This window comes from Heterodontus francisci, chromosome 13 (assembly GCF_036365525.1).
Source record: "Heterodontus francisci isolate sHetFra1 chromosome 13, sHetFra1.hap1, whole genome shotgun sequence".
NCBI classification, from domain to species: domain Eukaryota; kingdom Metazoa; phylum Chordata; class Chondrichthyes; order Heterodontiformes; family Heterodontidae; genus Heterodontus; species Heterodontus francisci.
The window spans coordinates 562,940-577,550 of NC_090383.1; the positions used below are offsets into that span (position 1 = coordinate 562,940).

The following is a 14,611-nucleotide window of genomic DNA, read 5'->3' on the forward strand; positions in this document are numbered from 1 at the left end:
CACATATTGCAGATATATTTTTCAGTGATTGACCAATGAGTATTCCAGCTGCTGTGCTATTTTACTACCACTGTACAAAAACCTTATCACAAGGAAGAAATAATTTTGGTTTTACAAATGCCTAATCTACCCACTTGAACAGTATCTATAAAAGACACCATTAAAACCTGTCTATTTATATTTTTTCTCAGGGATATATTAACTTTGCAAAAATATGTAAAAGCTTTGCAAAGTGCATATCAGGCAATTTCACAGTTGAAAGGTTACAGTCTTTAAAAGAAAAACTGGAATGAGTTTAGGTCGTTTTATAGATGAAACACTGGCATGTGCAAGACAGGTTCACTCATTCAGATAAACAATAAACCATCTGGCTCTACCTGCTGGCCAAGCAATGGTACTACACTGAAATGGACTATTGGGCATGTGTATTCTGTGGGTATTTGTAGACTACAGATATTCCATCTGTTGAAAACTGCCATGCTTGTCTGTACAGAGCAGCCTCTCACTATAGCAAGATGTACCCAGACCTCTGAGAATTAAAACATTTACAAATACACGATACATTGATTCCTTAATGCATCACTCACTGCATAAGGCTTTAATATGGCCTGAGGCATAGCACAATCACAAGTTACTGTATTTACATAATTTGCACTCTGCCAGTTCAATTTTTGCAAATTTCCTTCTAGCCCATATAGCCCCATATTTGTGATATGTTACAATCACTGATAGAACGATCGTATGCAGGTCTCCTTTTATAATACAGCACATGCCTGCATTGAGTAATAACCCAGTCGCCATTGTTACGCTCACGTGAAGTGCAGCGATTGAAAATACAAGAACTCAAACTGAAGAGTTATAAAAATGGACTTTTCTTTTAAAAAGTGGACAATGTGCTGTAAAAAAAGAGTCTTCGGAGGTCAAACCTATATATTCAAACGGTCATACTGTCTGGCAAGAACAAAAGGACAGATTCAAAGCTAAGAGGTGTCAATTATACCCATCCTGAACCCATCAAGGGGGAGAGAGAGAGAGAGAGGGAGAGAATCAGGACACACATCACCAAAGCCTGTCCAACTGAGTGCTGGGAGAAAATCCAGCAAACCAAAAAGGTGCCCTGCTGTGAGTTCTACACTTCAACTTCTGCAGCAGAGAACTGGAAATGATTCTGTGTCTCTGGACAGAAATTTCAACCAACAGAGAAATCTACAAACAACCCAGGCCTGCAACTTTAAAGATAAATCGATCTTTGAGAAGATTCAACAGGTTTACCATGAACCCTGAAAATCTACCACACTTCAACCACTTACCCCTTTTCCTCTCTTCTCGTGTGTGCGCGTTTGTGTACACAAAAGTGAATGTGTGGGGGTGCGGTTGCGACCATTTTGGGACTGAATATTTGCTCAACAAATAGTTAATCTTCTGTTTTAAACCTACAAGAAAAGCTGTCACTGTCTGTTTATTTGAACAAAGGGGTTAAAACCCTAGTAACAGAAACACTTGCTGTGATCAGTTGGGAGTTGAACAGTGGAGACCACCCACATCCCTCACCACATGGATGTAACACCATTCTTAACTGCCAAAGGTTTAATCTCCTTCCAGTATGTACACCTTCCCCGGGTTAAGGTCCCAACTATTTAAGTGGCATTTGAATCAAAGCAGCAGACTGATCATTTATCTGACTTGCAGGAATCATATCTCTCAGAGACTGCGCTATAAAATCTCAGAATAGAAGCTGAATATACAGTGTTGGTGTGAAGAACACACATCCATCAGATGTACTTTTATTAACATTTAGAGTGGACACCTGATGCCCTTTTCAAAAGAGTTCACAGGATTTAACCAATCTGGCTCAGGTTAATATCTACAAAACCAGCCAGCAGGTGATCAAAGTCAGAATCAAAAATGTGTTCACTTTGACTTCACTGGCAAGGCTGCCACTCCACAGAAAATCAAACAATCCACTGTACTTACATGCAATCGGTACTGGAGTTCCTTGACCTCAGCACTATCTTGCGAAGTGTCTTCTTTCTCAGCTGTGTTGGCCAGGATATCAACTGCGCTTTCAGTTTCCTGCAACCACCTGAGACACCCTTCCAATTCCTGAAGCAAGTTTTGCAGCTGCTTTAGTTCACTCTCCAGATATCCAACTCTCTCACTGGCTCTGAGGGAAGCAGTAAAGATAGAGTTTGAGGTCAAGAGACCACAACGTAGAAAATCAAAACAAATGGGCACGACATAAACCAAAAAACATGGGTTATAAAAGGTGGGAAGCAAGTTTAATTAATTATTCATATTCAAGCAGTATCTTTCATTTATGACAGAAAATATCACATTGAACCCCAATTTCTCCATAAATAATCAGAATTAAATACTAGTTTTGACATAGGATTAGCCTGTCACGTTAAATCATGTCACTTGAACTTGCCACCATGTTCTCTTCTCTGTCAGCTCCTACGCAAGCCTGTCCATTGCTACTCTACCGCTCTTACCATATACACTTTCACCATCTCCACTTCAGTGTTCCACGAAGTCTTTGTCAACTGGAACCTATCCCATCACTCCCCCAGGGCATTCAGGACAGCAAACTTACTCTAGCCAGCACAATTTTCTCCTAACACAGTACTACAAAAGCAGGTCACATTTTTTCATTACTTCAGTTCTGGTTCTGCTAGACAAAGCACAAGATCATCCTTACATATCGTACTTTCCCATTACCATAGGAATTTTTCATCCCTTTTTGAGCACTTTCACAAAGCTTAAAGAACTACTTAAATGTGGGGAATTAGAGCCTGATGATTTGAAAGAATTTGCTGCATTGAGGTTTGAAAAGATTAGAATTAGCTGCCCTCAGAACAGTCAATAAAGTAACTGCTAGCTTATTTACACAAAGCTGGATAAGTAATTGTTACACTAGAGATTAGTGGGTTACTCAGGCTACGATGAATGCAAGCAGACTGTGCATAAAATGAATGGTGATAGAGACAGAGGATGCAACAGGTAGAGCAAACATGGAGCAACTGGTCTGTTCATTCAACGGGCTACGTCATTTTCTTATTCTTTCATTTCTTCACAAAAACATAATTACTGGTCAAACATATTGCCAATTTGATTCAAGCTGACTGTAATTTCAGGGAAAAACACAGAGCTAAAAACTGAAAGATGGACAAAGTGCCCAAGCCTTCGATCTGTTTATCTAGAGTATTACTGCTGCTATTTTATAGACCGGAAATGCTCAGTAAAGCATCTGATGAGTAAACAACCCCCTTACCTAGTGCAAAATTTTCCCTTTCTCCAATAACAGCAGTGAGTACTTACTGAGACACAGTCCCATCTCTCTCCAGTACTTCCTCACATCTGAAAGTTGACAGGACTTTCAATTCTGAGGCACATCCGAGCCAAGTCCAATTCTGACCTTGCCTGGCACCACATGCACTGTTTCCAGCAGCAAGCACTACAATGAGACATGGGAACTCTGACTGATTTTTACCCAACCTCCCTACCTCAGGTAACCTCTTTATTAAAACAAAGGTTTGAGTAAATCAGAGGGATCTAATGCAGGTTTATGTACAGGAGATTAAATATACTGACCATGTTCTCAAAAAGATCACAGACTAGAGAACTGAGGCAATAGCATTATCATCTCATCTCTGTTCCACCCTGCCTTTGAACTCAGTTCTTCACTCGGAGTGGATTGGTTTCATTTATCCTGGAGAGAAACAGTCTGCTGTCTACCACTCCTTACATCAACCACCGTTACTGCCCTCCAGCACCCTGCATCAGATCTGTTTAACATTCAGCTTTCAATTACAGAAATCTCTCTATAGAAATGTGTTAGATATTCTTTTCTCTCAGGGATTTTTTTCATTATTTATTCTTGGGATATGACTGTTGCTGGCAAGACCAGCATTTATTGCCCATTCCTAGATTGCCCTGGTAACTTGCTAGGCCGTGGGACTGGTGTCACTTATATAGGTCAGACTGGATAAGGACAGCAGGTTTCCATCAATAAAAAGAAAAGAAAGACTTGCATTTTATAGCACATAACACGGCAGCCAATTTGCACACAGCAAGTTCCCACAAACATCAATGTGAAAATGACCAGATTATCTGTTTCAGTGATGTTGGTTGAGGGTTAAATATTGGCCAGGACACTGGGTTGAACATTCCTGCTCATCTTCAAAATTAGTCCCATTTATTAGAAATAAAAGGACATTAGTGAACTAGTTGGGTTTTATGACAATCTGACAGCTAAATGGTCACTTTTACCGACACCGCCTATTTAGCTCCACGTTTTGTTTTTAACTGAATTCAAATTCTCCAAGTGCCATGATGGGAACGGAACTCGCTCTCTAGATGACTAGTCCAGGCCTCTGAATTACTAATGCCAATAACATAACCACTACACTACCGCATCCATCTCGAATGCACCATATCATGAAGTGATAACAGGTAGGTTCATTCCCACAGTTCCACTTATAGTAAATCCTCAACTTCAGCGGCATCATGGAGCAACTGAAAGAAGACCAGAACAGAAGGAAAAACAGGTCCAGTCTCCTGGTCAGCCAGTCAGCAGTCAGCCTGTAATATAGCTGCATGAACAGCAGCAGGCTACCAATTTGCTCTCTCAGCCAAGCAACACAGCACAACACAAGACAAACTGATAGAGAGGGAGAGAAAATGACCAGGTGTGGGTTAAATATCTGAATGACACACATACATTCTAAACAAGATATCCTTCATCCTAAAGATTTTAATCTGGTCCAGGTCTGTGGAATCCTTTCATCTCACCTTTGATTGATATTATTCCAGGATATATTGATGCTGTCTGCAAGTTCTTTCACCTTCCGAGTATCATCTGCTGCATAATCATGGAGTAGTTTACTGGACAGGTCATTGAATGCAGCTACTGTAAACTGCCCTTTGTGTAATTCCTGCAGGAAGTGCTGAAAAACAGAGAGCACTAGACACAGAGAGATACAGGTTGTATCCAAAGCACAAACACACCTAGAATTATGCATAGATTATCCTCCGTGCACCACTTCATCCCTTTCAGATATATGCAGTATTTTCAATTGTAATTCTCAACCATTTCTGGATATTTAGAAAGAGAGCAGTATTTAAAAAGAGTCATTCCCCTGAAAGCAATCACGTGCGAGGACATGGTTCCCTGGGCACTGGTCCCAACAGTAACTCATTCAAACGCCACTCTACATGCATCAGCCTAGACAGATGGGTAATTTCCTCTGTGCACTAAATGCAACAAAATTGTTAATCACTTTATATAGAAGCATGTTTGCAATTTCATTACACAGGGCTAAAGTAGGAACCAAACTGTGATCAGCTTTAGCACAATATTCAACAGTTCATTTACCCTGTTCAGTCCAGCAGTATTTCCCAAAGGATAGTCTGCCTTCTACTGCTAAGTTTACACTTCAAAGTACCATAAATGTGCAAGATCACTGATCAAACTGTCAATCATTATATTCTAGTCATCACCTATGTGATTCAGAAGGTATGGGAGAATTGTCAAGGAGATCAGTACACAGTCATGTAGGAAGGCCCAGAGTGTGGCCTTGGGGGCAGCTGTCCAGTGCTATTCATAACTGAAAAGCAGACAGCAAAAACAGTTTTCAGTTGCAGAGTTTAATAATCTTCTGAGCACATGCACAAGCAGAACCAGCAGCACGCACACAGACCAGAAATTTTGAAATTCCACTAATTTGTGGTTCAGCATCACAGCTGCTTTCAGGGACTAACTCAGCCTGTAGCTTGTGTAGGAGTCAGTAGGTGGTGATTTTTAGCTGTGACCCACTCCCACCGTTTGGACATTTACAAATCACAGCTTGAGAAACTCCTTTTTGCAGGTAACATGGAGCTCATCTGTTCACCACAGGTAAATTAAAAAGGCAGCAAAAATGGGTGGAGTGCCATCTTTTCTCTCTCCATATTGCCATTTTTTATTGGTGTTTGAACTGATCCAAGGTGAGCTAAGTGTTGAACAAATAGGAATGGCTCACGTTGAGTTCAATGTGGCATTGATCTAATTAGGCAAAACCATGGGAAGTTACATTCATTAAATCAAGTTCCTAAAAATGTCTGGGACTTGGTGAATAAAATACGAGCACATTAATTCTTTAAAAATAAATATTAAACTCAAATCAGCACTGAGTCTAGCAGTCAGGATGCTCCCTCTGCTGACAGACTCTGGAAGTTTACAGTAAGAGCACAGTTCTGTGGTTCACTCAATAAGCTACTTATTGATGAAGGCCAACAAGTTACCTTGCTTTCTGCCAGCTGTGGGGCAAGTGGATCTGAAGTGACCTGGAGCACAGACTGCAGGCGGATCTCACTCTGACCAACCAGCCGCCCAGTTGCCTGCCACTCCTCCTCCCACTGTATGCTGTCACTGAGCAGCTCTTCAAGCTGCTGCTGCCGTTCCTCCAATCTATGCTGCGTGCTGTCCCATTGGTTCTGGGCCCTCACCACTGCACAGATACATCAAAAGGAGGTAAACACATGCATAAAATCCTTCAAATATCGTACTTACAAACACATCATCACCAAACAATACAGCCTTTCTAGTGCATCTGCAACTCTAATAATGCAAGTGCAGAATAAACTACATTTAATCTCGAAATATTAGAACACATTTCTGCAAGCAGAAGAAAATCTGTACACCTCATTAAAATTTTATATTTGCAACTAGGCACCGCGTGGCTTTAAAACTATATTGCTCACTATTCTTGTGCACAATTGTGTTTAATAAGAAAATACAATTGTGTACTTTGACAGCATTACAGGGTAGGTCAGTAAAAAAAATCTTTCCTAAAACACCTTGAGAAGACAAATTTAAAAACCCCAGTTTAGGAACACAATAATAATCTGTTCCATATTCATTCTCTGCCAAGATTTGTTTAGTTCCACCTCATGCCAGCACCACCCAGCCCCTCACTGCAGGAAGGTGCAGTGCCTGGATCTCTGCACCTCTTCCAACAGGAGCCATAGGGAACCTGATATCAAGCTGCTGAAGCACTGTCACATATATCCAACAATCAAGTAACAGCACTGCAACCATGTCACACAAGATTTCAAGTCTCTATGCGCTCAAAAGTGTCTCATATTTGCAGGAATAAAGAATGACCACAGACGTCACCAGGTTTACTGACGTTTGTGAAGGAACCTCACTCACATCGCTCAGTGATTGCAGCTCGCTCATCCAGATCAGCTGTTTTATTCTTCAGGTTCTGAGCCAGAGTGAAAATAGCATCGAGCTGGGGTTGTCGCTGCTCCAAGTCGTTCTTTGTAGTCTGTTGTCAAAGAAATCAATGTGTGAGCACAGACAAAGCCAAACGGTACAGAATTATAACCTCAAATCAATTCCAACCATCCTTTAGCATGATAATGCTGCTGTGTAAATATTAGTTGGATGTATTGAATATGTACAAATAAGAGAAAAATTAATATTTGAAGGTTAAAATTGAGAAAAGACAGGAATTCAAAGTTAGGACTGAACTGATGGGACTACCCAGAAATACACCACAAAGGTGTGAACTTTTCATCGATGCTGAATCGCAGAATATCTTAATTCCACAGTGCAGGTGTGAAGTTTGCCCTGTGATTCCCAACAAAGGATCAGTCTGATCACAGCTGTGTCATTTTGGAAAAGTGCAGAAAAGCCACCAGGTAGGTCCCCATGATTGGGGGGAGTGCAGGGTTCAAAATTCTGTGTACCCTTTAAATGATTAAATCACCCTGCAAGTTCAGGTGTACTACAAAAATACCACATATTATAATGGAATACAGCAATCTTTCAGCCTATTGTAAACCAATCACACTGGACTCAAGAGTTTAACAGATTTAATCCCATTGTTCTGTGTGTTTCTCAAAGTTTGTTAGCAGTCTCCACTCTCCACCTCGCGACCAAACCCTCCAGCCCCTCCGCCTCGCGACCAAACCCTCCACTCCTCTGCCTCCCGACCAAACCCTCCACCCCTCTGCCTCCCGACCAAACCCTCCACCCCTCTGCCTCCCGACCAAACCCTCCACCCCTCTGCCTCCCGACCAAACCCTCCACCCCTCTGCCTCCCGACCAAACCCTCCACCCCTCTGCCTCCCGACCAAACCCTCCACCCCTCTGCCTCCCGACCAAACCCTCCACCCCTCTGCCTCCCGACCAAACCCTCCACCTCTCTGCCTCCCGACCAAACCCTCCACCCCTCTGCCTCCCGACCAAACCCTCCACCTCATGACCAATCCCTCCACCCCTCTGCCGCGTGACTAAACCCTCCACCCCTCTGTCTCATGACTAAATCCTCCACCCCCTCTGCCTCACAACTAAACCCTCCACCACTCTGTTCGTCTCTATTAAACTTTTACCACTTCGTCCATCTCTCTCCTAAAACCTCTACTACTCAGTCCATCCATCTCACAGATCCTCCACGGCTGACTGGTCAGTTTGAAGCAGCTTGGTGTTCTAATCCCGAAAGCCAGTTGGTGAAGGATAGTACTGCAGCCAATCTTTACTCAGTTTTACATTTATTTACAGAGTTAAATATTACAAGCACACACCTCCTAACTCAATCACACCACAGTTTCAATATGTGCCTCTTCATATGTGCTCAACTAAAACCCCAGTTAAAGCCCACCACGTGCATACAATTAAACACAATTAATATACACAACACTTGGGACACTATTATGTTAAAGGCATGATATACAATTGCAAGTTGCTGTTATCAGGTTCTTGCTGCAATTGGTTTTTCCATACCTTCAGGCGTACAATGGTTTCATTAATCTCCTCCAGATCTCCAACAGTAATTATGCTTGATTTGATCATCTGATCAATGAGTGTCAACCAGTCAATGAGCTCCACTGCAGACTTGTCCAGATCCGCGGACAAAGATTCAGAATCTGGGGAGAAGGCGTCACGCAGAACTAAGTGAATGGCTCCAGGAGAGGGAGGCGTTGCTGACACCAGGGTGACTGTCTGAACAGTGGAGTGAACTAGAAAAACATACAAACACACACAGAGAATGATGAGAAAAGAGCACTGGGCTCGTCCACATTCACCCAATCCATGTGACAGTCCAACCTCGAGCACCACTTTTCCAACCACTCAAATTTCCTCCCTCAACCTCGCCACCTCTATCTCTCTCGCTCTTCCTTTAAGAACCTCCTTAAAACCTACGCTTTGATATAGCTTTTGGTCATCTGTCCTAATACCTCCTTATGTGATTCGGTGTCCTATTTTGATTGCTAACACTCCTATGAAGCGTCTTGGGACGTTTTACAATGTTAAAGGAGCTATGCAAATGCAAGCTGTTGTTGTTGTAGGGGAGTAGAAATGGCAATCAAGTTGATAAATGGGATTGGATCAATTTCTGGAAAAAAATCCCCTAAATCTCCCTGGGGCAAACAAGCAAAGGAGAGGCAGTGCTGTAGTGCTAATGTCACTAGACTTGTAACCCAGAGCCCCAGACTTAAGCTCTGGGAACATGGGTTCAAAACCATTCACGGCAGATGGTGGAATTTGAATCCAATTAATAAATCTGGAATTAAAAGCTAGTCTAGTGGTGACCATGAAACCATTGTCGATTGTCGTAAAAACCCATCTGGTTCACTAATGTCCTTTAGGGAAGGAAATCTGCCTACACGTGACCCCAGACCCACAGAAATGTGGTTGAGTCTTAAATGCCCCCTGAAACAATTGGAAGAAGCACTGAGGGTAGCAAGGGCACAGAATGTATCTGCGTGGGGGACTTCAATGTCCATCACCCAGTGTGGCTCAGCAGCACCTCTACTGACCGAGCTAGCCGAATCCTAAAGGTCAAAGCTGCTAGACTGGGTCTGCGGCAGGTGGTGAGGGAATCAACAAGAAGGAAAAATATACTTGACCTCATCCTCACCAATCTACCTGTCGCAGCTGCATCTGTCCACGACAGTATTGGTAGGAGTGACCACCGCACAGTCCTTGTGGAGACAAAGTTCCGTCTTCACATTGAGGATACCCTCCATCGTATTGTGTGGCACTACCACTGTGCTAAATGGGATGGATTTCGAATAGATATAGCAACTCAAACCTGGGCATCCATGAGGTGCTGTGACCATCAGCAGCAGAATTGTATTCAACCACAATCTGTAACCTCATGGCCCAGCATATCCCCCCACTCTACCATTACCATCAAGCCGGGGGATCAACCCTGGTTCAATGAAGAGTGCAGGAGAGCATGCCAGCGGCAGCACCAGGCATACCTAAAAATGAGGTGTCAGCCTTCTGAAGCTACAACACAGGACTACTTGCATGCCAAACAGCATAAGCAGCATGCAACAGACAGGGTTAAGCAATCCCACAACCAATGGATCAGAACTTAGCTCTACAGTCCTGCCACATCCAGTCGTGAATGATGGTGGGCAATTAAACAACTGACAGGAGGTGTCAGCTCCACAAATACTCCAAACCTCAATGATGGGGGAGCCCAACACATCAGTGCAAAAAAAAAAGGCTGAAGCATTTGCATCTATCTTCAGCCAGAAGTGCCGAGAGGATGACCCATCTCGGCCTCCTCCTGAGGTCCCCAGCATCACAGACGCCAGTCTTCAGCCAATCCAATTCACTCCACGTGAGATCAAGAAAAGGCTGAAGGCACTGGATACTGCAAAGGCTATGGGCCCTGACAACATTCCAGCAAAAGTACTGAAGACTTGGGCTCCACTCTAGCCGTGCCCCTAGCCAAGCTGTTCTAGTACGACTGGAACACTGGCATCTATCAAGCAATGTGGAAAATTGCCAGGTATGTCCTGTGCACAAAAAGCAGGACAAATTAAACCCGGCCAATTACCTCCACGTCCGTCTACTCTCGATCATCAGCAAAGTGATGAAAAGGGTCGTCGACAGTGCTACCAAGCGGCACCTGCTCACTGATGCTCAGCTTGGGTTCTGCGAGGGCCACTCAGCTCCTGACCTCATTACAGCCTTTGTCCAAACATGGACAAGAGAGCTAAATTCCAGAGGTGAGGTGACATCAAGGCAGCATTTGACCGAGTATGGCATCAAGGAGTCCTAGCAAAACTGGAGTCAATGGGAATCATGGGGAAAATACTCCGCTGGTTGGAGTCAAACCAAGCACAAATGAAGATGGTTGTGGTTGCTGGAGGTCAATCATCTCAGCCCCAGGATATCAGGTCAGTGTCCTCGGTCCAACCACCTTCAGCTGTTCCATCAATGACCTTCCCTCCAGCATAAGGTCAGAAGTGGGGATGTTTCTGATGATCGTACGATGTTAAACACCATTCACAACATCTCATATACTGAAGCAGCCCACGTCCACATGCAGCAAGACCTGGACAACACCCAGCCTTGGACTGATAAGTGGCAAGTAACATTTGCGTCACACAAGTACTAGGCAATGACCATCTCAAACGAGAGAATCTAACCATCTCCCCTTGACATTCAATGGTATTACCATCACTGAAGCCTCCACTATCAAAATCCTGGGGGTTACCATTGACCAGAAGCTGAACTGGACTAGCCACATAAATGGCGTGGCTACAATAGCTGGTCAGAGGCAGGGAATTCTGCAGCAAGTAACTCATCTCCTGTCTCCCCAATGCCTGTCTATCATCTACAAGTCACAAGTCAGGAGTATGATGGAATATGGAATACTCTCCACTTGCCTGGATGGGTGCAGCTCCAAAAACACAAGAAGCTCGACACCATCCAGGACAAAGCAGCCCACTTGATTGGCACCCAATCCACCACCTTTAATATTCACTCCCTCCACCATCGACGCATGGGGCAGTAGTGTGTACAATCTACAAGATGCACTGCAGCAACTCACCAAGGTTCCTTCGATAGCATCTTCCAAACCCGCGACCTCTACCAACTAGAAGGACAAGAGCAGCAGATGCTTGGGAACACCACCACCTGGCAAGTTTCCCTCCAAGCCACACACCATCATGACTAGGAACTATATCGCTGTTCCTTCACTGTTGCTGGGTCAAAATCCTGGAACTTCCTTCCTAACAGCACTGTTGGTGTACCAACACCCCAAAGACTGCAGCGGTTCAAGGCGGCAGCTCACCAGCACCTTCTGAAGAGCAATTAGGGATGGGCAATATATGCTGTCCTAGCCAGCAATGCCCACATCCAAGAAACGAACAAAAAAAAGGGTAATCTAAGGTACCCTGAATATACATGGCATGTTGAAAGACATATTTAAAATAATTCCTTCCCTCCACATGTCTCAATTTACTCGGGTACGTAGGATAATATGGAAGTAGAAATTACTATCAACACTCATGGACCATTCCCAAAGGCCTCTTATCTCACTTTACCTCAGATGTCCTCTGCCAAAAATGTATCCATCAGTCATGTAAAATTTAGATACAACTTCGCCTGCACCTCCCCACGGATAGGACGATTCTACAAGTTTACCATCCTCCAAAAGAAGGAGTTTTACTTTAATTTGCATTCAGCTTGCCTCATTTGAATTTTAATCCAAGTGCCCTTGTTCCAAAGCTTATCTAAATATTAGAGTCATAGAGTTAGACAGCACAGAAACAGGCCCTTCGGTCCATCGTGTCCATGCCAGTTGACATGATACAATCCAGTAGCTCTCTTTTCTTGAAGATCTTAAGTACCTCAATAAGTTCCCCTGTAAGGTGCCTCATTTCCAGTGTAAGTAGGACAGGACGCTAGGAAGAGGTGGAGGAGTGGCTCTGTTAATTAATGATGGTATTAGCACAATAGAAAGGGATGACCTATGTTCAGGAAACCAGGATGTAGAAGCGGTTTAGGTCGAGATGAGAAATGATAAAGGCAAGAAATCACTTGTGGCAGTGGTGCACAGGCCCCCTAACAGTAACCACACTGTAGGACGGGATATAATGGAAGAAATAATGGGTGCTTGTCAGAAAGGTCAGGTGATAAACATGGGGGATTTTAATCTACATAGAGACTGGAAAAATCAGATGGGCAAAGGTAGCCTAGATGAGTTCATAGAATGTTTTCAGGATAGTTTCTTAGAACAGCACGTTCTGGAGCCAACCAGAGAGCAGGCTATAATAGATGTGGTGTTGTGCAACAAGATAGGATTAATTGATGACCGCATAGTGAAGGCACCCTTAGGCAACAGCGATCATTATATGATTGAAATTTACATTCAGTTTGAGGGTCTAAGACTAGTATTTTAAACATAAATAAGAGCAATTCAGGGCATGAAAGCAGAGCTAGCAAATGTGAACTGGCAAAGTAGGCTAAGGATAGGTTAATAGATATGCATTGGCAGACATTTAAGGGGATATTTCAGAATACACAGAATAGATACATTCCAATGAGAAAGAAAAATTCCAAGGGGACGACGCATCATCCGTGGTTAACTAAAAAAGTTAAAGATAGTATCAAACCTAAAGAAAAGCATATAATTGCGCAAAGATAGGTGGCAGGTCAGAACATTGGACAGAATATAAAAAGCAGCAAAGAATGACTAAAAGATTAGAGTACGAGAGAAAGCTGGCGAGAAATATAAAAACAGATAGTAAGAGTTTCTATAGATATTTAAAAAAGAAAAGTTAACAAAGTGAGCATTGGTCCTATAGAAAATGAGTCTGGGAAATTAATGATGAATTGAACAGGTATTTTGCATCTGTCCTCATCATAGAGGATACAAGTAATATTCTAGAATTAGCTGTAAATCGGAAAATGGAAGGGAGGGAAGAACTCAAGAAAATTACAATCACCAGGGAAGTGGTACTGAACAAATTGTTGGAGTTGCGGGCTGACAAGTCCCCGGGTCCTGATGGACTTCATTCTAGGGTCTTAAAAGAAGTGACTAGTGGGATAGTTGATGTGTTGGTTTTGATCTTCCATAATTCCCTAGATTCGGGGAAGGTTCCATTAGACTAGAAAATAGCCAATGTAACTTCTTTATTCAAAAAGGGAGACAGAAAACAGGAAACTACAGGCCAGTTAGCTTAACATCTGTCATAGGGAAAATGTTAGAAGCAATTATGAAAGATGTTATAGCAGGGCACTTAGAAAACTTTATGGTAATCAGGCAGAGTCAGCATGGTTTTGTGAAAGGGAAATCATGTTTAACAATTTATTGAAGTTCTTTGAAGTAACATGTGCTGTGGATAAAGGGGAACCGGTGGATGCACTGTACTTAGATCTCCAGAAGGCATTTGATATGGTGCCACAACAAAGGTTATTGCGGAAAATAAAAGTTCATGGTGTAGGGGGTAACGTTTTGGCATGGACAGAAGATTGGCTGGCTAACAGGAAACAGAGAGTAGGCATAAATGAGTCATTTTCTGGTTGGAAAGATGTAATGAGTGGTGTGCCAGAGGGATCTGTGCTGGGGCCTCAACTCTTTACAATTTATATAAATGACTTGGATGAAGGGACCAAAACTATGGTGGTTAAATTTGCTGATGACACAGAGAGATAGGAAAGTAAGTTGTGAAGAGGACATAGGAGGCTACAAAGGGATATAGATAGGTTAAGTGAGTGGGCAAAGATCTGGCAAATGGGAGAATAATGTGGGAAAATGTGAAATTGTCCATTTTGGCAGGACGAATAAAAAAGCATATTATCTAAATGGTGAGAGAT

General features: G+C 42.9%; 1 protein-coding gene across 7 annotated transcripts in view; it reads right to left on the reverse strand.

Annotated features, from left to right (window-relative positions):
* Positions 1–14,611, reverse strand: part of LOC137376165 (utrophin-like) — a 904,611-nt gene that overhangs the window by 494,750 nt on the left and 395,250 nt on the right. For all 7 annotated transcript variants that reach the window (XM_068044198.1, XM_068044197.1, XM_068044199.1 and 4 more), the window contains 5 exons: positions 8,771–9,006; positions 7,193–7,310; positions 6,283–6,488; positions 4,792–4,946; positions 1,975–2,164 (listed from right to left, as the gene is read on the reverse strand). In XM_068044198.1, coding sequence (XP_067900299.1) covers positions 1,975–2,164; positions 4,792–4,946; positions 6,283–6,488; positions 7,193–7,310; positions 8,771–9,006 — 905 coding nt within the window. The remainder of the gene's footprint in view (positions 1–1,974; positions 2,165–4,791; positions 4,947–6,282; positions 6,489–7,192; positions 7,311–8,770; positions 9,007–14,611) is intronic.